This window comes from Culex pipiens, chromosome 2 (assembly GCF_016801865.2).
Source record: "Culex pipiens pallens isolate TS chromosome 2, TS_CPP_V2, whole genome shotgun sequence".
NCBI lineage: Eukaryota > Metazoa > Arthropoda > Insecta > Diptera > Culicidae > Culex > Culex pipiens.
The window spans coordinates 221,831,685-221,853,837 of record NC_068938.1 but is presented as its reverse complement, the minus strand read 5'-3'; the positions used below and the strand labels follow the sequence as shown (position 1 = coordinate 221,853,837).

Sequence of the window (22,153 nt, the reverse complement as noted above, 5' to 3'; positions counted from 1 at the left end):
CAAGATGATTCTTTTTTCCAGTGATTTGTTAGAATGTCTAGATGATTCTAGAACTTTGCAGAACTTAATTTGATCAAATCTGTAATTTTTGCGATCAAAAACATCGTTCCAACTTTTTTTTTCGCGTGTAAAAAAAAAATCGCCGAAAATTCCGCGGAGGCAGTCGTTTCAAAAAAGTTGGAACGATGTTTTCGGTCGCAGAAATTACAGATCTGATCTAATTAAGTTATGCAAAATTTTAGGATCATCTAGACATTCTAACAAATCACTGGAAACAAGAATCGTCCCGATTGGTTGAGTTATGCCCGAGAACCGGTGTGTTGAAGTTACCGTTCCAACTTTTTTGGGAGGCTTGGGCGTCCGTGTAAGTTGGACATGCGTTGGGCGTTCCAGTGTTAAATTTGGCATAAATTCGCTATATTGTCGAATTAAAAAAAAAAATAAACAAAACAACACAAAAGTCAAAAGAATAATAAAAGAGATTGTAGATTAGGCCAGGATCGAGGAAATATGAAGATCTAAACAAAATTAGTGCAAATAAAAATACAGTCCAGGCCTCGCAAAAATTTTACTTCGTATAATCGAATCAAGATTTTTTTTCGATGTCTTTTTCTCATTGTCGATCTTAAATATGATCCGAAAACTACTCTAAAGTGCTTTAGGATTTTTTAAATCCAATATGACGGTGTTGGTGAAATATTAAGGAAATTCGGGTTTTATCTAACATGCAATCAATTACTAAAATTTTACTAAAATGGAGTCGCAGAACCCGAATTTGATGAAAATAAAAAATATATATGTTTTTTGTTAATGATTCGATTATCCTAAATCCTATCAAAACCTTCGGATTATCCAACTTCAAGTAACCGAAAGTTCTGATCGAGTCTGGATTGTATTTTTCAGGAAATCAAAATAAAATGCAAGAAGTCGTTTTTGTAGAAACAATTTATTAAAATAGCTCAAAAACGAAGAAAAAAAATAATTTAAATATTTCACCATTTCGATAATGCAAAGAAAACCTCCAAGTGACCACCGAAAGGGTTAAATATCCCAAGTGCTCATCAAGCCGGCCGGTGTTCGCCCTCGACATCGTGCCTGTATATTGCGAGGATCGTCGTAGTGTGGAGTGTGCAAATTTATCACATTCTGCCCCGTTCTGTTTCGCGGCATCTGCCCTTCATTCGTATCCCAAGCCCGGTGGAGTTCAGACCTGCTGCTTCGACGAAAGTGTACTTTGGATCACATTTTTCAACCATTATTCGACGCGCGTTTGCAGTGTTCTCCAAAATGACCCCGAAAGCGACCACGGTCAAGCTGAACAACGGCCTCGAGATGCCCGTCCTTGGCCTTGGAACCTGGCTGGTGAGTGTTCTTTTGGGATAATCGATACTTTTTTGGAGGGATTATGAAAAGCAAGCTTGGCTTCCCACTGACAAAAGGGGGGTAGCGACGCGCACTTGTTTGATTTGCTCCCCTTGCACAACACATACAAACACGCTGCGTCCCCAACTGTGTGGTGTGGTGGTCGTAGTAGGCCGGCGTGCGTTTAGTAATCGAGTGTTTTATTTTTCTTATTTCGTTAGTCGAAGGAAGGTGAAGGAATCGACGCGGTCAAGGCAGCTATCGACGCCGGGTACCGGCACATTGACACGGCGTACTTTTATCAGAACGAGAAAGAAGTTGGCGAGGCCATCCGCGCCAAGATCGAAGAGGGCGTCGTACAGCGTGAGGACATGTTTGTCACGACCAAGGTAGGCCTTGAAAAGTTTTTGTTTTTTGTTGGGTGGTTAACTTGGATTGGGTTTATTTTTAGCTGTGGAGCACCTACCACCATCCGGACCACGTGGAGCAGGCATTCCAGAAGTCGTTGGAGAATTTGAACATTGACTATATTGACTTGTACCTGATGCATCTGCCGATTGGGTACAAATTTATCGATTGGGACACGGCCAACCTGATGCCGTACGACGCCGATGGCAAGCTGCAGTTTTCGGATGTGGACTTTATCGATACCTGGAAGGCGATGGAGAAGCTGCTGAAGACGGGAAAGGTCAAGAGCATTGGCGTGTCGAACTTTAACAGCGAACAGATCACGCGTCTGCTAGCCGAGTGCGAAATTAAGCCGGTCACCAACCAGGTTGAGTGCAACCCAAGCCTCAACCAGAGAAAGTTGACCGAGTTCTGCAAGAATTTGGACATTACGCTGACGGCGTACAGCCCGCTGGGACGTCCAAACTATTACGAGAAAGATCCAGATAATATGCCGAAACCAGCGCTGGACGACCCGAAAGTAGTTGAAATCGGGAAAAAGTACGAAAAAACCTCCGGACAGGTGATTCTGCGCTATTTGATTGACATCGGTACGATCCCGATTCCGAAATCGTCGAACCCGGAGCGCATCAAGCAGAACATCGATATCTTTGACTTCAAGCTGACCGAGGACGAAATCAAAACCATGGACGAATTCCACACCGGAAAGCGCACAGTGCCGTTCAGTTTGTGTACCGAACATAAGTATTTCCCGTTCAAAATTGATTTTTAAGTTGATAAAGAATCTCACAAAATTGTTAACTTTTGAGAAACGATGGTAGTTTTGTTGACAAAACGACTCTAATTAAATTTCTGAATCTGATTAGTGTGTATTTTGAACTTAAATAAAGTAATTTACCGAAATCGTGTTTTTTATGATTTGAGAAAGTCACGCTCCCTCTTGCGCAACACCCAAAAATCATATTCGTCTTAATCGCTCATCACTTGAAGAGTTTTTCCCCCCAAGAAGATCATCATGGGACTCGTTCGCTGTTTGTCTCTTATCAGTAGTGCGTCCCGAAGCGTTCGAAGATTCAGTTCCCAGCCGAAGATGTCCGCCGCCAAGCTGGTTCCCATGGTTCGGCTGAACAACGGCCTCGAAATGCCGGCTATCGGCTTGGGCACCTCGATGGTACGTTTTATAGGCTGTCTGTATTTGTGGTCGTCTCTTTAGAATGTTACGCATCGTGGTTACGCGACAGAGGGTGACTTAATTATTCCGCAAAACTTTCTTTTCTTTTTTTGTGTTGCACCTGTCGTGTAAAAAAAAACTGTTGTTCTTTTCGCAGTCCAAAGGAGACGACTGCGTCGCGCTGGTCAAAGCAGGCATCGACGCCGGCTTCCGCCATATTGACACGGCGTACTTTTACAAGAACGAGCGCGCAGTAGGCCGCGCGATACGCGCCAAGATCGAGGAGGGCGTCGTGCAGCGTAGCGAGCTGTTTGTGTGCACCAAGGTGGGTCTGCAGTCGATGGCTACTTGGATGAGGAATTATATTTTCGAATGAGAAATTTTTCAGCTTTGGAACACTTTTCACCATCCGGATCATGTGGCGTTGGCGTGCGAAAAATCGCTTGAAAATCTTGGGCTGGATTACATTGATTCGTACCTTATGCACATGCCGTTTGGGTACAAATTTAACGGTTGGGATGAGCAGAAGCTGATGCCACTGGATGCGGAGGGGAAGGTTCTGTTTTCGGACTATGATTACGTGGACACCTGGCGAGCAATGGAGGCCCTCGTGGACAACGGGAAGGTCAAAAGCATTGGCGTGTCAAACTTCAATAGCGAGCAAATTGGGCGAATTTTGAAGGAATGTAGAATAAAACCGACCAGCAATCAGGTTGAGTGTAATGCAAGAGTTAATCAGAAAAAGTTGATTGATTTCTGCAAAAATCTGGATATTGTGGTTACAGCTCATAGTCCGTTGGGAAGGCCACATCTGTATCAGAAAGATCCGGAAAATAAGCCAAAGCCAGTTTTGAATGAGCCAAAAATTATTGCAATAGGTGAAAAGTACCGCAAATCTCCAGTTCAAGTCATTCTTAGATATTTGGTTGACATTGGAGCGTTTCCGGTTCCAAAATCAACCAATGTCGAACATTTGAAGCAAAATTTAGAAATTTTTGATTTTCAACTTTCCGAAGATGACATCAAAGTCATGGACGAGTTCAACACTGGCAAGAGAATGGTTCACTTCAAGCGTTTGGTGGACCACGAGCACTATCCTTTCCACATTGAGTTTTGATAAGTCAATAAAAGCAAGTCACGGTTCATTACTCACCTGTGTGAGTGACATATGGGCTATCAAACAAATTGTTATCACCCGTTATGATAAGCGCCCAGCCATTCGTGTCTCAATAAATAAACTAGCCAGTCACTCGGCGCTATTTAGTTGCACTCTGATCGTCCGTCACTCAATCCGAAATGGCTCCCCTAGCGCCAACCATAACGTTGAACAATGGCCAAAAGATGCCCGTGTTGGGTTTGGGCACGTGGTTGGTAAGTTGTGAAATGTTTAGATCCGAATATTCTTATAATTTTGCCTCAAAAGTCTCGCGAAGGTGAAGCGATTGAGGCGGTCAAAGCAGCCATTGACGCAGGGTATCGGCACATTGACACCGCCTACTTGTACGCAAACGAGAAGGAAGTTGGCCAGGCGATTCGCGAGAAGATCGCAGAAGGCGCGATCAAGCGCGAGGATGTTTTCGTCACGACCAAGGTTTGTTTTGATCTGAGTAATTTTTGCAAGCGTTTAAAGTTTTATTTCTTCGATTAGTTGTGGAACAACTTCCACGATCCTCAGCACGTTGAGGAAGCGTTCAATCGATCGCTGGCCAACTTGGATATCGGCTACATCGACCTTTATCTGATGCACTCGCCGATGAGTTTCAAGTTTATCGATTGGGCGGCCCCGAATCCGGATTCTCCAGTGGCGCCGGAGTTTACCGAGGTGGACATTGTGGACACGTACCGTGCAATGGAGAAACTGTTAAAAACTGGCAAGGTCAAGGGCATCGGTGTGTCCAACTTTAACAGTGAACAGGTGGAGCGAATTGTGAACGAGTGCGAAGTAGTTCCAGTGACCAACCAGGTTGAGTGCAATCCAAATCTGAACCAGCGGAAGCTCACGGAGTTTTGCAAAAAGTTGAACATCACAATCACCGCGTACAGTCCTCTGGGTCGTCCCAACTACTACGAGAAAGATCCAGCCAACACCCCCAAGCCAGCCCTGGACGATCCTCGTGTTCTGGAGATCGGCAAAAAGTACGGTAAAACTCCAGGTCAAATCATCCTTAGATACCTGGTGGACATCGGAACCATCCCGGTGCCAAAATCAGCAAACCCCGATCGTCTCCGCCAGAACATCGACATTTTCGACTTCAAGCTGACCCCCGAGGAGATCGCGATCATGGACGGTTTCAACACCGGGACGCGATCGGTCCCGTTCGCCGTGTGGGCGCCCCACAAGTACTACCCGTTCAACACCGAATTCTGAGCAAATAAACATCAAATTGCCGTGGCAATCAATTTGTAGTCTTATTACGATCCCAAGTGACCCTGTCGGATCCGCGTGGCGAACAGCCGTGCAACGAGCGTACCCAAATCGATCTCTTGCGGATACTCCAGAGTAGAGTCAAGCTGATTCGTAACAGATTTTCACCTCCTTTGTGTGTCACCTTAAAAGTTGTCCGCAGCTGCAAATCAGCGGAAATGATGAACCTTTTAGAACAACAAAAATCGGGGATAATTCGGTGTGACCTACATGATCGTATTTTTTGAAGTTAAAATGTCCAACCATAGAAAAAAGCGGGACGCGTGGATAATTGCTCGATAAGCGTGACGCTATGTGACTTGGAGTCTTTAAGAAAGATGGGAAAAGGACGAAAAATTGAAGAAAGTTCATGACAAGGCGGATGATCAAAAAGGTCCTTTGCGCGTTATGAGGATTTTGCAATTTTTTCCAATGAGAATTTCAACAATATTTTGTTTATGAAATTGATAGACTTCACGTTAAAGTTGAAAATTCAAAACTAAAATTTTAGTTAAAGTTTATCCAAAGAATTAAGGTAAAAAACCAACATGACGCGGAACTAATTTACTCCAGACTGCACATAGAATAGAACTGAATTCCCATTGGAGAAAACGATGTCAAAGATCGAGTAAAAAAGGATCATTTTTGATCTTTCATTTCGTTTCCTCTGTGTCCTTTTTCAAGCATTCGTCTTGTTAGCAAGCAGCACATGGCTTCACGCTAATCAAGCAATTTTCAACGCGCATCGTTTTTGAGTTTTTTTTTCTATGGTTGGACATTTAAGGTTTTTTTTTTTCAAAGATTCGATCATGTAGGTCACGCCGAATTATCCCTTAAAATTTTTGTGTCTCTAAAAGATTCATTATTTCCGCCGATTTGCAGCTGGACGAGCTGTAAGGAGGTGAAAATCTGTGAAAACCAGCTTGACTCTATTTTGGAGTGCTTTCCGGGGGAACCGAGCAGATCGATTAGGGTACGCGTGGGTCTACGGTTGTTTGACACGCGGATTTGATAAGGTCACTTTGGATCAAAATGATGCTTGAAATTGATTATTCTGGAAAATTTGATAGTTATTGCAATCATTATTACGATTTTGATGTTTCCAAATAAATATGATTTGAATGAAACTTGTATGTGTGCATGTTCTAAAATTAACAAAAAATATTGATTTTTATCACGGATTTGACAAAAAAATGGTCTGAGAACATAAAACTTTACATTATAGACTTTTACTTTCGTACATGATCGTCTCTGTTTTTTTTTTCAAATAAATGCCAAAGGAATTTTTTTTTATGATTTCTACAATGGGTTTTTTAAATAAAAAATGATAAAAAAAATTCGAAATATTAGATCATGTACGAAAGAAAAAGTCTATATTGTGAAGTTTTATGTCTTCAAAACATTTAGTGACTAACAAAATATTTACCACACTTCTAAATAAAATATAATGGTTTTGTTAACCTTTCTAGCTGAAAATTACTAAACAAGTCAGCCAATTTACAACAAAAAATATGATAAGGTGACCATCTTCAGCTGTGAAGTAACTAGTGCGTCCATCCCGGGAATTCCCGGGACAAAATTCCCGGGATTTTTCCAAAACCGGGAATTCCCGAATCCCGGGATTTTTTAAAATTTGTCCCGGGAATTCCCGAAATTGAAAAAAAAAACAAATTTTGGTCTGGAAATTCAGATTTGGTTGAGGAAACAGATGATCAGTTGAATACTTAGTAATCTATTAGAATTTTAATGCATTTAAATTGTATTCGGCATTTATCAGCATTAATTTGGGTTTTTAAAGAAAATTGTTAAAATTATGCTTAAAATATTTTTTATATTTTTTTTACAGACTTGGTCTTCTATTAACATATATTAATGATTTTAAACTATAAAAAATATCATATTTCTAGATTAAATTTTCAAAACAACCTATCCCTCATGGGTTTCCTATGCAGATAGGACCTTTTGAAAATTTAATCTAGATTTCATTATTTTTTATCAAACACCGGCATCTGGAGCAAATCAGGACAAAAGTAACAAATTAAGACAACTGTTTAGGCTAAATGGTCTGATTTTTTATTGGTTTCGGTTAAAACAGGACCAGAACAAAACAATTAGTACACCGATTTCCATGAATTTGCTATTCAGACTGTTCTCCCGATTTTCCCCAGTTTGCGGTAGTGACTTAAAGATAATTTGTAAAATATATTTTATGTAAACCTTGAAATTCTAAACTTATCAAAAATTTCACATTGGCTGTTATCATTATATTTGTTTTCGTTTCTTGTTTCATAGACAGTTTAAAAAAAAATAAGCTTGTAGTCATGTAATATTTATAAAAAGAAATATATTACAATTGTGTTTCATTTGATATGCAAAGCCATGAACAAGAAAAAATCAATTTTTAATGTATTTTAAGCTATCTTAATTTGCTGTCCTTGTTTAGATTGAAGTGTACATTATCAACAATTACTAGTATTGAGGTCATTCTATGATTTTAAGCTTGAAAAACGTAATCAATATAACAAAAACATAGATTTTTTGACTGTTTCAAAAATTTCCCGGGATCCCGGGAATTCCCGGGATTCACAAAATATTTTTCCCGTTTCCCGGGAAATTCAAAACCCGGGAAAATTGGACGCACTAGAAGTAACCTAACAATTTTTCTTTAAAAAAATAAATGTGGAGTATTCTTTAAAAGATCCAATCAACACAATTTAATTTTTCTTGCTTTTTGGGTATTTTTGAATACCAAAAACGGGTCTACAATGTTACAATGTTTAAAAAAGCTGAACAACAAAAAAACTTCATTCAAATTAAATATTGAATATATATTTTATTAAATCAATTATCAATTATTAATCATATCTTAAAAAAATATTTCCTATACATTGTAAATTTCTAAATAGCCAAAAAGCATCGTTATATCAAATTTTGATTTGTTCAAATTTTTATGTTACTAAAATTTTAAATTCGTCGAAAACTAAGTTGTTGTGGTTCAATTGATCGTTTAAGCAGAGTGCTTTATTGAGAAAAAATAAATAAAAAAAAAAAGTTATGAAAAAATATGATGGTTTCCCTTCAAAAGCGCCCAAAAAGCAAAAATTTAAAATGTTGTTTATTGGACTTTTTCAAGAAAAATAAGTGTATAAATGTGACCATTTTGAGTTTGAATATGTTTTCTTACTGAAACACATGCTACGGTTATCCATTTCAAGAAAACTTAATTTAAATTTAAGTTATGAAAAAAGTAGACTTATAATAAAAATGTAACGTGGGATTCAAAGCCATAAATATTGTAGAATTGCAATTTGATCAGATGGCAAAAATTAGTTCATGTACACAGTCAAAAAGGCTTTATTTAGGAAGGTTTAAAATTTGATGGTTGAATATGACCTAAAATAATGTGTTTAAAAGTGAAATCCAACAGAAACTGATAAAAAACTGACGCTAAGGTTTTTTTTTACGTCAAAACTCTCACCATTTTCAGTAATATAATATTATTATATTTTTGTTTACTGTGTATACAAAATAGCCAATTCAAAGTTTTTTTTCTTGTAATATAATACCAAGTCATTTGACAAACACTTTTTTTAGATTCCCTTATTACCAAAGGATCATTGGTTTGCCTATACAAGTCTCCATAAAAATTTGGTGTGTAAATATTCGAAAATCAGTATCTTGCGAAGACATTTGCTGATCGATTTGGCATCGTTGGAAAAGTTGTAGATATTAAAAAAAAAATAAGAGTTTAACTCTTAATCAATTACAGTTGGCCACAGAGAAGCATGAGAAACATGTTTTTGAATGAATCGATTGTTTCAAGAACCAACATGGAAGAATAGATTTTTCACTTAATTTTTAAATTGAATTTGCAATCGAATTCAACTTACCATTTATTTTTAAAAAGTAAGTGTACATTTTCCGATTTTAATTACTCGTGATTTTTTTTATCTTGTTGAAAAAAATATCATGAAAACGTTTAAATAAAGACTATTACATAAATTATTGTTAAAAAATATTTGTGAAACTGAAGTATTGCCATCCTCGTAGAATGAAATTGTCCGTAAAATTTCCAAAAATAAAATTACTAACCGAAGGAAATCACGATTTCACAGAAATTTACCAGCATGTAACAACAAACAAAGTGACCTTATCGAACTCGCGTGGAGAACACCCGAGAAACGAGCGTACAAAAGCAATGTCAATTTGTATCCTTTAAAAATCATGAGGAATCCTGAGAAACACAAACATACAATCCAGCTCATCCGTATCAAAATTGATTTCATAGATTTTTCTTTTCGCCCACGTTCTAACTTGATTTTTTGTGTTGCTGCTGAAAAAAAAAACCAAACCATGCCAGCTGTTGGCCTACTGTGTAAGGTTGCATCCTATGCAAACGGGATAATTTGGCGTGACCTGTTAGGATGCGTTCCCACCTTCGCAAAAGATGATAAAGGAGCAACAGGTAAACTTTGAGGAAATGCTTTGTGAAGAAACAAAGCAAGCGTGGAAAATCGCTTGAAATGCGGAACGTTTCGTGCAAAATACATTTTTTGGCTTTTTACTTCCACGATTCAATAAAAGAAATTTAAACAAAAGTTGATAAGAAATTTTTAGCAAAATAAAGTTCACGCGGTCACCTACTTGGATTGCGGCTTTCAACCCGCGCTACGCGACTCAACACAACCAAAGCAATCGCGTTTCAAGTCGCGGTTGTGGTCGTGGAGGGTTTCTCGAGTGTAATTCCGCGTATAAATAGTGGTGTGTTCGTGGTCTTGGCTTGCTAATAACTCTGTTTATTGTCAAACAGAAATTTGCGGGGAAATTTGCGTCCATTACGAGTATTTTTGAGCACGATTATTTGCCATGTCGAGTGCGGTGCCAAAAGTTAGCCTGGGAAATGGATTCGACATTCCAGCGCTGGGTTACGGGACGTATTTGGTGAGAGATTTTAAGGTATTTATTTGCGTAACTTTTAATCATTTTACACGACTTTGAAACAGGCAAAGGAAGGTCAAGGGATCGACCTGGTGAAGAAGGCGATCGACGCTGGCTACCGACACATTGACACGGCGTTCCTGTACGAGAACGAGGTCGAAGTTGGCCAGGCGATTCGGGATAAAATCGCCGAAGGAGTCGTGAAACGGGAAGATCTGTTTGTCACTTCAAAGGTGGTAGTTATTGAATTTTGACGAATATTTTTGAAAATTTAAGTTATGATTTTAGCTATGGAACACCTTCCACCGCCCGGAACACGTGGCCGCGGCCTTCCAGCGCTCGTTCGATATGCTCGACATTGGCTATATCGATCTGTACCTGATGCATTCGCCAATGGGGTTGCAATTTCAGGGCTACGAGTTCGGTGACATGCAACCAAAGGATGCCGAGGGAAATTCGCTGTTTGACGAGGTCGACTACGTTGAAACGTGGAAGGCCATGGAAAAGTTGGTTAAAAGTGGGAAGGTGCGCAGCATTGGACTGTCGAACTTTAACAGCGAACAGATTGCTAGGATTTTGGAGGTTGCTACGATCAAGCCGGTTAACAATCAGGTTGAGGTCAATCCCGGATGTAATCAGAAAAGGTTGATTGAGTTTTGTCGGGAGCGTGGCATTACGGTGACGGCGTTTGGACCGATGGGAAGGCCTCATCGGGCGACTTACGGGAATAAATCGGCTCTCGGAGATGCGAAGGTGCTGGAGATTGGACAGAAATATGGAAAGACTGATGGACAAGTGATTCTGAGATATTTGGTAAATTAGTTTAAGATTATTTTTTTTGCAACAAATTTAAAAGTTTTTTTTTTCAGATTCAACTGGGAACCATTCCAATTCCTTACTCAACCAAGGAGGAGCGAATCAAGCAAAATTTTGACGTGTTTAATTTCAGCTTGACTGACGATGAGATGCAATACATGGACACGTTCCAGTCGGAAAGGACGCTCCCTTTCCCACCACTCAAAAAGCACAAATATTACCCTTTTAATGCGGAGTTTTGATACAAAAGATTTTACTGAAAATAAACATTTTTGTTGAGTTTCACACAGAATATTTATCTGCAATAATTTTAAATAAAAGAATTTTCAACACTCCTCATTCTCAAACGGATGGTGCGGATGTCCAAAGGATCCAAACTCCGGACAGATGCGCTCGTTGCGTTCCAGCGATGCCAGCAGCTTCACATCTTCCGCGTCCAGTTCGAACGAGAAAACGTCGAAATTGGACGCGATCCGGGCTTTGGTGACCGACTTCGGGATGACCACGTGGCCCTGCTGGATCTGGTAGCGGATCAAAATTTGGGCCGGATCGCGCGAGTGCTTCGCGGCGATCGACTTCAACTTTTCGTCTTCAAGAAGAACGATATCGCCGTCCTTGACCCACGGTCTAGCCGGGGAAGCCAGAGGACTGTACGCGGTAACGATGATGCCCTTTTCAGCGCAAAATGCGCACAGTTTGGCCTGATGTAAGTACGCATGATTCTCGATCTGGTTCGTGACGGGTTTGATCCTGGCCACGTCCAGAACGCGTTGAACCTGCTTGCGATTAAAGTTGGACAGGCCGATGTTCTTGACCAGTCCATCATCGACCAGCTTTTCCATCGCCTTCCAGGTATCGACGTAATCCGCGTCGGAGAAAATAAACTTCTTTCCGTCCGGCTGCATCGGGAATAGATCGTCACCTTCCTTGTAACCAACGGGCCAGTGAATCAGATACAAATCCAAGTATTCAAGCTTGAGATTCTTCAAAGTATTTCTGCAAGCTCCTTCGACCAGCTCCGGTCGGTGGAAGGTGTTCCACAACTTGCTCGTGATGAAAATGTCCTCTCTGTTTGAGAAAAATCCATTAAATCTTGGTTCAACACAAGCTTTCGAGACATTTTACCTCTTAACTGTCCCATCCTTAATCTTGGCCTCAACTCCATCCCCAACTTCATGTTCGTTTTGGTACACATGGGCACAATCGATGTGTCTGTAGCCGATGTCGATGGCATCCTTCACGGCCTGCGTGACCTGACCGGGCGGGGACTAAACGAAAACAAAAATCAATTTTCATTCCACTCCAAAATTGCACTTCCAAAAGACTTACCCCCCACGTTCCCAGTCCAATCATCGGGATGCTCTTGCCATTGTTAAAGATGGCGTTCGGGATCTTAGTAGCCATATTGATTTGCAAAAAAAGAAGTCTCACTCCGAACCGAAAATTACACAACGAATCAAGTCACAGCTTATCTCGCGAATGAGCTCTGAATTTTAAGTGACTTGAGCTTGGCGGGGGTTCAAAATAAACTGACGCGATGCCAGCTTACTTAGGGCCGGAAAAACTGAGCTGAGTCGACTCGTGAGTGTATATGTAAAATAGTAGTTGAGTATTTTCTAACACTGCGCGTTCTGTCAGCAGAAGAAACACTCTCGGCCTACTGCAATCGATTTGATACTCGCGAAAATCGTGGTGATGTGAGTGCGATTTTGCAGTGTGTGACTACGTGGTTGTATGCGGAATTTTACAAAAGTTTTCAAAGTTTGAAAATTAGTGGCTTCACATAATTTCTAACACGGTGTTTAAACAAACGTCTAAGCTAATTTGTCTGAATAATGCAAAGATTTTTTTCATTGACGGTGCATAACAAAATGTATTTATTCATATTCCTACTTCATAGATTAGCGTAATTACACACTTGCATACTTGTTTAGTCAATTTGTGCAATTTCCCCCATCTTTCCTCAACAAACCTATCAGCAGTACTTGAGCACAAATGGATAGTGTGGGTGACCAAACGCTATGGCTTCCGCATTGATGTCCTCTTTACGTTTCAGCTATGCCAATAGCTTTATATTCGCCTCATCCACAAAAACAAAAACATACTTTTATTATAAAAAACCCAATTTTCACAGATATTTTTTTTGAGTTTTACATATACTAAATCACTTCTTTCTAAATACAATTCTCCCATGGGTCATTTCACTTTACCATATTTTGCATCCGCCATACCGTGTTATAATTTACAGATCGCATGTAGTGGGCTCAACACTTAGACAAGTAGGCGGTGCATTCTCTCAATTCCAACCAAATTTGATGTTGATTGCAAGATAGTTCGTTTGTCAGGATTCAAAAACTACTGACGACTGGCTGGCTAAGTAGTAGTAATAGTTTTGTTGGCTTAGGTTAGAATCAACAGAGGGGCTTGATAAGCTATAGTTTATTGAAAAAAAAAAGTTTAGTCATTGTTCACTGGCTTTGTTTTGAAAGTATTTCGAAAAATAAATTTATCTAAATTCTTAGAACAGTGTAAGTTTTTCGATTGTCTCAAAGTATGAAAAAGCTTAGTAAGCGATAACCATTTTTTGATATTTTTTTTTGAAAAACTACATATGACAAAAATGGGTGTACAAATCTAGATTTCAAATATGAGGCTTCTCTTTAAAAAACGACAGCAAAAACAAAAAAAATTACACTACTTTGCAATGTCTCCAGAGCTACGTCTATCCTAGAATGAGATCCACTGCTTTCGTACTTAAATCTTTCGCAAACGTTCGTTTAATTAAAAGTATCATGCGGCTCCATGGAAAATCGCAGTGGAGGTGCCTGGTTGTTAAACAAATATTAATTTCAAACGAGTGTCTTTCCTCAACCTAAAATAAAATAAATACGACGACGATGTGTTAATTGAATTTGAATTTCGCAGAACTAAAATATCGGCTTATTGGATTGGATAAAATATATACCGTCATCTGGGGCGGATTGGGACAACAGTCTGAATAGGGACGCACGTTTCAGAGCAGTTTAAAGTTTCAAATTTGGAAATGGATGTACACATTTTGTTGTTCTGAATCTGGTATATCAGAAACTACTCGAAAATATTAAAATATTAGGGTGCAACATTGCTAAAACAGCTGTCCCAATTTGCCTCATGAGCCCCGATTCACCCCAGATGACGGTAACATTTATATCACATAATGATTCATATTAAATTCAAAATTTAACCTTTCAATCTTATAAGACTTATTAGGAGATTAGGACTTCTACATAAATTCCAACAAGACTGAAGCTAAAATTGCTAGCAAGTACATATTCGATCAACAGCGGTAGATGTGACTGGTATTTGTACGATCTGCCGCCGCAGGCTGGCACCGAACCAACATAAGCACATTTTTGTGTATAAACATTTTCCTCAGCCGGCAGAATGCCGGTCGCACCCCAATAGCAGTGCCATCACAGCAACCTGCTTCGCATATGACTATACATGTAAAAAAACAGAGTCAAAGCCTGCTGCTATCTCAGTTTGGACTAACAGAACTGTAAGTGTTAACTCTGTTATCTGCAGTTTTCGGGTAATTTGATACCTTCCAAATCCTCCAAATTGGTGTTTTCTGCGTTTTTAATACTCACACTTGAACCCTTTTAGCTGCGATTGATTCTACGCTTAAAATTGAATAATACGAATCAACCTGATACTAGCGCGGCCCGCTACTACCAATATAAATAGAAATTAGTCGCGACCGGCAGCATTCAGTTGTGTCCACGTCGTCGAGCAGTCGGGTCAGTTGAACGCAGTTTGCAGTTAATCAAGTACTTTTTTCGCGAGATGGCATCCAAAGTACCACGAGTGAAGCTGAGCAATGGCCAGTCCATCCCGATTTTGGGCCTCGGAACGTGGGGCGTAAGTAGAATCAGTTTATTAGCTCGAAAATTTGTGGTGAAATTGATAGTCGCAGTTTTATTACATAACTTTTGTTATCAGTTTATGCTGGAGCGATAGAGTTGATCCAGAAAGTTCGTCCTAACTTTTCAATGACGGTGTAACTATTCTCAAGTATTTTTGCTTGCAAAGATTGCATTATTGATATTATGATTGCTGGCGGAGGTAATCACCGGCATGACATTGAGATGTTTGCTGGTGGTTGGTTTGTATTGTATTAGTGAGTTTCCTTTGTCAGCGAATGTAATACCATCATGCAAGTTTATTGAAGAATGTGAAGTTCACCTTTAATCTGCAATAGATTATCAAATATTAATGGCAAATGATATGAACTATTCCTTGCAACAACTTTGTCAACTTTTCACAATTTTTTCAACTATCTGAAAGTTAGGATGACAATCAATATCGCCATGAAGTCAAGTGGAGATAGAAAACTCTATATGAACTATGTTTTACAGTCTCCGCCCGGTGAGGTTGCCCAGGCCGTGAAGGATGCCATCGATATCGGGTACCGTCACATCGATTGTGCCCACGTGTACCAGAATGAGCACGAAGTAGGCGAGGGTGTGAACGCCAAGATCAAGGAGGGTGTCGTCAAGCGGTACGATCAGCGCTTACTAAGATTTGAGATCTGTTTGATGTAATTTTTGCTTGTTTCTTGCAGCGAGGACATCTTCGTGACCAGCAAGTTGTGGAACACCTTCCACCGGCCGGATTTGGTCGAGGGAGCGTGCCGAGCCACGCTGAAGAATCTGGGTCTGGACTACTTGGATTTGTACCTGATCCACTGGCCAATGGCCTACAAGGAGGGCGATGCACTGTTCCCAACCGACGAGAACGGCAAGACGGCCTACTCGGATGTTGATTTTGTCGACACGTGGAAGGCCATGGAGAAGCTCGTTGGGCTGGGCCTCACCAAGGGAGTTGGAATTTCCAACTTCAACTCGAAGCAGGTCGAGCGCGTTCTGCAGGTTGCCAAGATCAAGCCGGTCGTAAACCAGATCGAGTGCCATCCGTACCTGGCCCAGGTCAAACTGTCACCGTTCTGTGCCCAGCGAGGACTCGTCGTTACGGCTTACAGCCCGCTCGGATCGCCGAACCGCCCCTGGGCCAAGCCCGACGACCCTCAGCTGATGGAAGATCCCAAGATCGTGAGCATCGCGAAAAAGTACAAAAAGACCCCGGCCCAGATCCTGATCCGCTACCAAATCCAGCGTGGCCATGTGGTCATCCCCAAGTCGGTCAACAAGGCGCGCATCCAGTCCAACTTTGAGGTGTTTGACTTTGAGCTGACCGAGGACGACATCAAGCTGATCACGACCTTCGACTGCAACGGTCGGCTGGTGCCGATCACAAGGTAAGATTTTCTTAATTTGTAAATATCTCAAATTTAACTTTACAACCTTCTGATGAGTCAGCTCGGACAACAGTCCGTACTACCCGTTCAAAGCGGCCTTCTAAATCGCTCTCACCATCACGGAAAGGATTCATCTTATCAAAACAGCTGCTAAAGTCGACGTAAATATTCTGGTGGTCCCCTCGTGGTGCTTATCTCTCCTTCAGCTAGATTGATTAGTCTTAACGGTTTCCGTAACACCGTTGATAAGCGCTTTCTAATTGCCCGCAATTATGCTGCTCGTTATGAAATTAAATTGTCTCGGAAAGAGGTGATAACACGACTTTTCTTCTTCGTTTTTTTCGCAGTGCTGCCGGTCATCCCCACCATCCGTTCGAGAGCGAGGAGTTTTAAAGTGTGCTGTTGAAGCGTGGAGAATCATACTGTGAAGTGTAGGAACTTTTCCGTTGAGCTGAAAATTGCTTCTCACTACACTGCTTAAAGCATGTTTGTTCGTACACACCCTTATTTTATTTGCATTTGAAAGTTTTGTAAACATTACATTGTCATTCGGAGATAAGAGAGCTTGAAATAAATTTATTGCAAAAAATGAAAGATTGTTTATTTCCCTATTTAGAAAGAATCCAAGTAGGCTGTTTTTTTTTTTTTTTTTTTTAAATATTTGTGTACAGTTGACTCTAAGGTTGTTAAAATTTAAGGGACCACCGAAGAAGAGATTCATCCGTGGAATCATCAGTTTACAGAACGATACAAAATGAAGACATGATAGAAAATATATTTTTGCAATTCCGTCGTGAAACTACATACTTTTCCTGTCATTCTTGAACGACGAAAGAGCCTACTTTTCTGTACCAAAAATAACAGAATCGAATAGCAACACTTTTCAAAATGAATGCTGAAAAGTTCTACTTTTCAGCACTGAAATGGGTGCTGAAAAGTTGAACTTTTCAGCACTTGTTTCGAAAAGTAACACTTTTCAACATTTTTTTGATTTAAACGATTTATTGACAAAATACATGAAAATTCGACTTAAAATTTCACTCAATGGGTGTTATTCGAAATTGCAAAAAATGTTGTATGGAACTCGTTGCAAAACTTGATTTTTTCAGCACTCGTCGTATTTATCCAACTCGGTGAACCTCGTTGGATAAATGTACGACTCGTGCTGAAAAAATCCTCTTTTTGCAACTTGTTGCATAAACTACTATTTTCGTTGTGCTATGGGAGAGAATCATGGCACCGTCCAGCAAGCAAAAACAAACAAATGTCAAACATCCTTCAAAGATTTGTTTCGCAAAGAAAAATTTCTAAGCAAGCCATGAGAACGTGAAAGTATTGACAGCCGGAAGAGTGATTCAAAGCTTAAAGAATCCAAGGAACCGTCAAGGAAGAGATTCTTAAAGCAAAATAAAATATCGAGGAATGAAGAGAATCGAAGAATTCATCGGTAGATGGATCAATATTGTGATCGAAACCAGACAGTCGTCTGTAATTTGAAGTAAATGGAGACGCAAGGTGTTTTATTTCACAAAATTTAGTTGGTTATCATCAAATTGAGTCCTAAGGTCTAGTGGAATTTCGAATACTTTCCAATCAAAACAAGGATTTATCACTGACATGTTTCTTTATTGCAGCATCTTTGGTACAGTACAGCTCGCATTTTTCGTTGATCATATAGTATCATAACTAGCCGATGATGTATATGAGATAATAATGACTGAGTAGATCTACGCCAGCTTTGATCAGTTTATTTTATTGTGGCAATCAGCAGGCTGTGAAATAAAACGTGCTCTAAACAGGCTCTACAAGATAATTAAATAAATAGGAAAACAATAGTAATAGACACGGAAACAGTGGTTAAAAGATTACGAAAATGGTTCTACGTCGATGAGGAACGTGGTCCCGGCGCAGACACGATCGCTTCCGCAGCAGCAGTCGCCGCCGCCGCCACATCCGGAACGCGAACCACAATCATCTCGGGCATGTTTTGTACTTTTTGTGGGTTGATCGGTTCCGCCGGGGGGATCTTTGCGGGCTGCTTGACGGGCAGTTCCACCGTCACTTCGCAAATGTCCACCTCCGAGGCCGGTTCGGCACTGCCGCCCTCCTCCTCGGTGATCGTGATCATGGGTGCCTGGACGGCCACCGCTGGAACCTGCTGCTGCTGGGCAGTCGATTCCGGAATTTGCTCGATCGCTATCACGGGAGTGGCTTCAGCTTGCTGAGGAACCTCCGACTGCACGATCACCGGCTCCGTCGAGTGAACCTGCTTGGTTTCGGTCTGGATCTCCGATTCGGGCAGGTCCACAACGACATGCTTTCCTTCCTGCTCCTCCTGGATGAGTTCGGCTTCGTTCTCTTCGTAGATCACGTCGCACACGATCGGAACCGGAATCGGCTCGCAATCTTCCACGATCATTTGCTGCTGCTGCTGTTGTGGTTGAGGCTTGTTGTTACGATTCTTGGCTCTTCGGGGAGGTTGTGGCGGAGGCTGCAACTGCTGCTGCTGCTGCTGCTGTTGAAGCAGTTCACGTTCCTGCAGTTGCATCTCACGGAATCGCTCGGTGAGCAAGCGCAAGTCCCGATCCTGGGACTCGATCACGCTTTTCAGTTCCTCGATTTGCTGCAAATCTTCCTGCCGGGGCTCACGGCGTTCGTATCGCATTCGCATTTCCTCGAAGCTGCATTTTAAGAAGACGCAACGTTAGTAAAATTGAAATTCAAGCAAGGAATTGATAATTTGGGCAAATTTCGTTCGAATTATTCACAGTGAATGAAGGTGATTTTGAAGATGATCTTCGGTCCAATTAGTACTGATCGTGCGGCGTCATCCAGCATACTTACAGGTTCGTTAAGATTCGGCACTTTTTATGCAGGGTTTGGATTTCCTGGCTATTTTTGGCGTCGCGCGTCTCCATGCTTCGGCTTTCGAAGATGCGCTCCTCCTGCAGATCCTTCAGGGTCCGCTGATGGTCGATCGTGAGCTCTCTGTCGGGGTGTTTTTGTTTTACGATTTTTGATTTTGAAGGATGAAGAAAGAGACGAATTGCACGATGAGCGTTTTTGATGGTGGTTCGAAACAAAAATAATTTAACAAGTTTATGTCTCAACAGGTTGTTTTTAGTCGTGAGAGTGTTGATTTGTGAAATGTTTGTTAAATTGAAAAAGTAACTGTTTGTTCAAACGATTTATTTCAGTTCTATATTATTTTGTAATACAAGGGAAATACAGGAAATAATTGATTGATTTTCGGAGGGAAATGTCACGCTGGCATATGTGTAGAGGTTGTAAATGTTCTGATAAAAATGCTTTGGTAAAGTTGAGATAAAGTTGTGTAAAGTTAGGAAATTGGCTGATAAAATGCATCACATCAAGAGCAAAAACATTCAACAATTTTACATCTTGCTATAAAAAAATCTACATCTAACAAAAAACTGTTTCAATCTCGATTGATCAACCGAAGTTGAAGATAAACCACGAGGGCCAACGTGGCCACAAGTGTTAGCAAGCTAAAGGCCCACGACTCAAACTGAAAGTGTGCAACGAGGGCCGGAAACAGCGGATATGACCCTTTGACAAAGTCCACCACGAGGTGGAGCACATTCGACACAGGTCCGGACTCGGAATCGTCCAGTTTCGTGATGATGTTGTTGTTGTTCGTATCGTGCAATGTTCGTGATTTAGTTGTTGATGGGGATGATCCACTCTCATTGTTTTGTATGCTGACATGTGCGAGATGGTTAATTTTGATCGTTACAAAAAGTTGTATTTGATTTGATTCGGCAGCAAAAAAGGGCGCGCGCGCATTTGTGCATTTCAAAAATTACAAATTAATGGCGACGATTGTTTATTCAGGGAAAGAAAGAAAAAAGTTCAACGATCAATTAGGACGTGACAATTAAAAAAATGAAGGCAACACGTAAAAATGAGAGAAATGAAATGAAAAGAAAGAGAAAAGAGAGAGAGAGAATGCTATTAACTCAAAAATGAAGATGTCGTTTGACGCAAATTTTGCAGATTGCAGGCAGTTGTTAGGACACATCAGAAGACAACAACACTGACAAGGTTAAAAATATGAATGAATGAAGGAAAAAAGTGTGTTCACTCGAAAGTCATGGCCATCTTTACTAGGTTAATTACTGGTCCATTTCGTTGGACGTTATATTTCCGCGTTTTTTTTCTGAGCCGCCTACTTTGACGCGATTGCGTCAAATCAAATCAAATCAAGCACAACAATGATAAATCGAAAGAAATAGAAAGATAAAAAAGAGAGTGGACACATACAAAACGAATGCGAGTGGAGAGTAGTGAAACGATGGTTAAACAACAGACCAGAACTTGTGTTTGTATGAGCTTGAAGATGTGTTAGAGTGAAGCTTCTTTTGGTTCTATTGTTCTGAAACGTCTGAGGTACAAAACAAGTGACTTTGGAATGCAAAATTGCGATGAAGGTACGAGACACAAGAAGAGAGAAAGAACACGAAGAAAATTCTTTAATTTAGTAGTTTGACACGTACCTGATTTTATTTTCAGCTTCCTCGAGCCGTGTTCGTTGTCGACTTTCCATCAGTTGGAGTGCTTCTTCCTTTTCGCTCACCAGTTGTTTCCATTGTTTTTCTGAAAAAATAGCGGTAGGAATTTGGGTGAAAATATCCGTTATTTTAAATTTCTTAATATCGCTATTCATTTCATCAATTTTATCTTTTTTTCATTTGTTTTGGTTTTATTTATTTTATCTCCATTTCATCTTAAATTGCTTCTAAACATTCTACATTTTTCTCAATTCTGTTTCAATTTTATTTAAATTTTATCTCAATTATATCTTATTTTATCCCCATTTTATCTAAGTTTTACCTCATTTTCACCACAATTTTATCGCAATTTTATCTCAATTTTGTCTCAATTTTATCTAAATTTCAACTGATTTTTTTCTGAATTTTATCTGAATTTTATCTCAATTTTATTTAAATTTAATCTCAATTTTATTTAAATTTTATCTCAATTTTATCTCAAATTCATCTCAATTTATTGTCAATTTTACCTCCATTTTATAAATTTTAAAAATTCTATAAATTTTGTCAATTTTAGTCAATTAGGTCGATTTGGTCAATTTGGTCAATTTGGTCAATTTGGTCAATTTGGCCAATTTGGTCAATTTGGTCAATTTGGTCAATTTGGTCAATTTGGTCAATTTGATCAATTTGGCCAATTTGGTCCATTATGTCAATTTTGTCAATTTGGTCAATTTGGTCAATTTGGTCATTTTGGTCAATTTGGTCAATTTGGTCAATTTGGTCAATTTGGTAAATTTGGTCAATTTTGTCAATTTGGTAAATTTTGACAATTTTGTAAATTTTAATAAATTTGTCAATTTTGTCAATTTTTAAAATTTTGACAATTTGGTCAATTTGGTCAATTTGGTCAATTTGATCAATTTGGTCAATTTGGTCAATTTGGTCAATTGGGTCAATTTTGTCAATTTGATCAATTTGGTAAATTTGGTAAATTTGGTCAATTTTGGAAATTTGGTCAATTTTGACAATTTTGTAATTTTTTTAAATTTTGTCAATTTGGTTAATTTGGTCAATTTGGTCAATTTGGTCAATTTGGTCAATTATGTCAATTTGGTCAATTTGGTCAATTTGGTCAATTTTTAAAATTTTGACAATTTGGTCAATTTGGTCAATTTGGTCAATTTGGTCAATTTGGTCAATTTGGTCAATTTGGTCAATTTTGGCAATTTGGTCAATTTGGTAAA

General features: G+C 39.7%; 7 protein-coding genes across 12 annotated transcripts in view; 5 read left to right on the top strand and 2 right to left on the bottom strand.

Moving 5' to 3' along the window:
• The first annotated feature begins 1,152 nt into the window (after positions 1-1,152).
• Positions 1,153-2,673, top strand: LOC120428923 (1,5-anhydro-D-fructose reductase-like). Its single transcript, XM_039594064.2, has 3 exons — positions 1,153-1,362; positions 1,584-1,751; positions 1,814-2,673. Exons 1-3 carry the CDS (start codon positions 1,288-1,290, stop codon positions 2,540-2,542), a joined length of 972 nt encoding a protein of 323 aa, XP_039449998.1. The 5' UTR covers positions 1,153-1,287; the 3' UTR covers positions 2,543-2,673.
• A 69-nt stretch (positions 2,674-2,742) lies between these two features.
• LOC120428922 (1,5-anhydro-D-fructose reductase-like) lies at positions 2,743-4,210 on the top strand. Its single transcript, XM_039594063.2, has 3 exons — positions 2,743-2,941; positions 3,099-3,266; positions 3,330-4,210. Exons 1-3 carry the CDS (start codon positions 2,786-2,788, stop codon positions 4,056-4,058), a joined length of 1,053 nt encoding a protein of 350 aa, XP_039449997.1. The 5' UTR covers positions 2,743-2,785; the 3' UTR covers positions 4,059-4,210.
• LOC120428927 (aldo-keto reductase family 1 member A1-A-like) lies at positions 4,156-5,337 on the top strand. The gene is made up of 3 exons (XM_039594068.2): positions 4,156-4,312; positions 4,365-4,532; positions 4,590-5,337. Exons 1-3 carry the CDS (start codon positions 4,238-4,240, stop codon positions 5,307-5,309), a joined length of 963 nt encoding a protein of 320 aa, XP_039450002.1. The 5' UTR covers positions 4,156-4,237; the 3' UTR covers positions 5,310-5,337.
• Positions 5,338-10,060: 4,723 nt separating this feature from the next.
• Positions 10,061-11,391, top strand: LOC120428926 (1,5-anhydro-D-fructose reductase-like). The gene is made up of 4 exons (XM_039594067.2): positions 10,061-10,286; positions 10,349-10,516; positions 10,572-11,096; positions 11,153-11,391. Exons 1-4 carry the CDS (start codon positions 10,212-10,214, stop codon positions 11,339-11,341), a joined length of 957 nt encoding a protein of 318 aa, XP_039450001.1. The 5' UTR covers positions 10,061-10,211; the 3' UTR covers positions 11,342-11,391.
• On the bottom strand, positions 11,377-12,693 carry LOC120428924 (aldo-keto reductase family 1 member B1-like). Its single transcript, XM_039594065.2, has 3 exons — positions 12,429-12,693; positions 12,225-12,367; positions 11,377-12,167 (listed from the first exon to the last, which is right to left on the bottom strand). The coding sequence occupies exons 1-3, from the start codon at positions 12,501-12,503 to the stop codon at positions 11,426-11,428; spliced, it is 960 nt and encodes a 319-aa protein (XP_039449999.1). The 5' UTR covers positions 12,504-12,693; the 3' UTR covers positions 11,377-11,425.
• Positions 12,694-14,752: 2,059 nt separating this feature from the next.
• On the top strand, positions 14,753-16,985 carry LOC120428925 (aldo-keto reductase family 1 member B1-like). Of its 2 annotated transcripts, XR_008212066.1 has the most exons (5): positions 14,753-14,999; positions 15,497-15,639; positions 15,703-16,395; positions 16,457-16,556; positions 16,743-16,782. XR_008212066.1 is itself a non-coding variant. In XM_039594066.2 (4 exons), exons 1-4 carry the CDS (start codon positions 14,925-14,927, stop codon positions 16,786-16,788), a joined length of 957 nt encoding a protein of 318 aa, XP_039450000.1. In that variant the 5' UTR covers positions 14,763-14,924; the 3' UTR covers positions 16,789-16,985. The 2 variants fall into 2 exon arrangements, 1 of the variants encoding a protein (XP_039450000.1); XM_039594066.2 differs by lacking the exon at positions 16,457-16,556 and having other exon boundaries at positions 14,763-14,999; positions 16,743-16,985.
• A 1,015-nt stretch (positions 16,986-18,000) lies between these two features.
• The window catches only part of LOC120428932 (trichohyalin-like), a 47,616-nt gene continuing 43,463 nt past the window's right edge, over positions 18,001-22,153 (bottom strand). For 3 of the 5 annotated variants that reach the window (XM_039594079.2, XM_039594076.2, XM_039594080.2), the window contains 3 exons: positions 20,913-21,012; positions 19,240-19,383; positions 18,001-19,076 (listed from right to left, as the gene is read on the bottom strand). In XM_039594079.2, coding sequence (XP_039450013.1) covers positions 18,275-19,076; positions 19,240-19,383; positions 20,913-21,012 — 1,046 coding nt within the window. In that variant the 3' untranslated portion in view covers positions 18,001-18,274. The other 2 variants (XM_039594077.2, XM_039594078.2) reach the window with 2 other exon arrangements.

Bases quoted from the DNA above. Each gene is read 5' to 3' on its own strand.
- LOC120428923 (XM_039594064.2), top strand. From the start codon at position 1,288: ATGACCCCGAAAGCGACCACGGTCAAGCTGAACAACGGCCTCGAGATG. The intron at 1,363-1,583 runs GTGAGTGTTCTT...TTATTTCGTTAG, and splicing joins TTGGCCTTGGAACCTGGCTG to TCGAAGGAAGGTGAAGGAAT. The intron at 1,752-1,813 runs GTAGGCCTTGAA...GTTTATTTTTAG, and splicing joins ACATGTTTGTCACGACCAAG to CTGTGGAGCACCTACCACCA.
- LOC120428922 (XM_039594063.2), top strand. From the start codon at position 2,786: ATGGGACTCGTTCGCTGTTTGTCTCTTATCAGTAGTGCGTCCCGAAGC. The intron at 2,942-3,098 runs GTACGTTTTATA...TTCTTTTCGCAG, and splicing joins TCGGCTTGGGCACCTCGATG to TCCAAAGGAGACGACTGCGT. The intron at 3,267-3,329 runs GTGGGTCTGCAG...GAAATTTTTCAG, and splicing joins AGCTGTTTGTGTGCACCAAG to CTTTGGAACACTTTTCACCA.
- LOC120428927 (XM_039594068.2), top strand. From the start codon at position 4,238: ATGGCTCCCCTAGCGCCAACCATAACGTTGAACAATGGCCAAAAGATG. The intron at 4,313-4,364 runs GTAAGTTGTGAA...TTGCCTCAAAAG, and splicing joins TGGGTTTGGGCACGTGGTTG to TCTCGCGAAGGTGAAGCGAT. The intron at 4,533-4,589 runs GTTTGTTTTGAT...TTCTTCGATTAG, and splicing joins ATGTTTTCGTCACGACCAAG to TTGTGGAACAACTTCCACGA.
- LOC120428926 (XM_039594067.2), top strand. From the start codon at position 10,212: ATGTCGAGTGCGGTGCCAAAAGTTAGCCTGGGAAATGGATTCGACATT. The intron at 10,517-10,571 runs GTGGTAGTTATT...TTATGATTTTAG, and splicing joins ATCTGTTTGTCACTTCAAAG to CTATGGAACACCTTCCACCG. The intron at 11,097-11,152 runs GTAAATTAGTTT...TTTTTTTTTCAG, and splicing joins AAGTGATTCTGAGATATTTG to ATTCAACTGGGAACCATTCC.
- LOC120428924 (XM_039594065.2), bottom strand. From the start codon at position 12,503: ATGGCTACTAAGATCCCGAACGCCATCTTTAACAATGGCAAGAGCATC. The intron at 12,368-12,428 runs GTAAGTCTTTTG...GTTTTCGTTTAG, and splicing joins TTGGACTGGGAACGTGGGGG to TCCCCGCCCGGTCAGGTCAC. The intron at 12,168-12,224 runs GTAAAATGTCTC...TTTCTCAAACAG, and splicing joins AAGGATGGGACAGTTAAGAG to AGAGGACATTTTCATCACGA.
- LOC120428925 (XM_039594066.2), top strand. From the start codon at position 14,925: ATGGCATCCAAAGTACCACGAGTGAAGCTGAGCAATGGCCAGTCCATC. The intron at 15,000-15,496 runs GTAAGTAGAATC...TATGTTTTACAG, and splicing joins TGGGCCTCGGAACGTGGGGC to TCTCCGCCCGGTGAGGTTGC. The intron at 15,640-15,702 runs GTACGATCAGCG...TGTTTCTTGCAG, and splicing joins AAGGAGGGTGTCGTCAAGCG to CGAGGACATCTTCGTGACCA.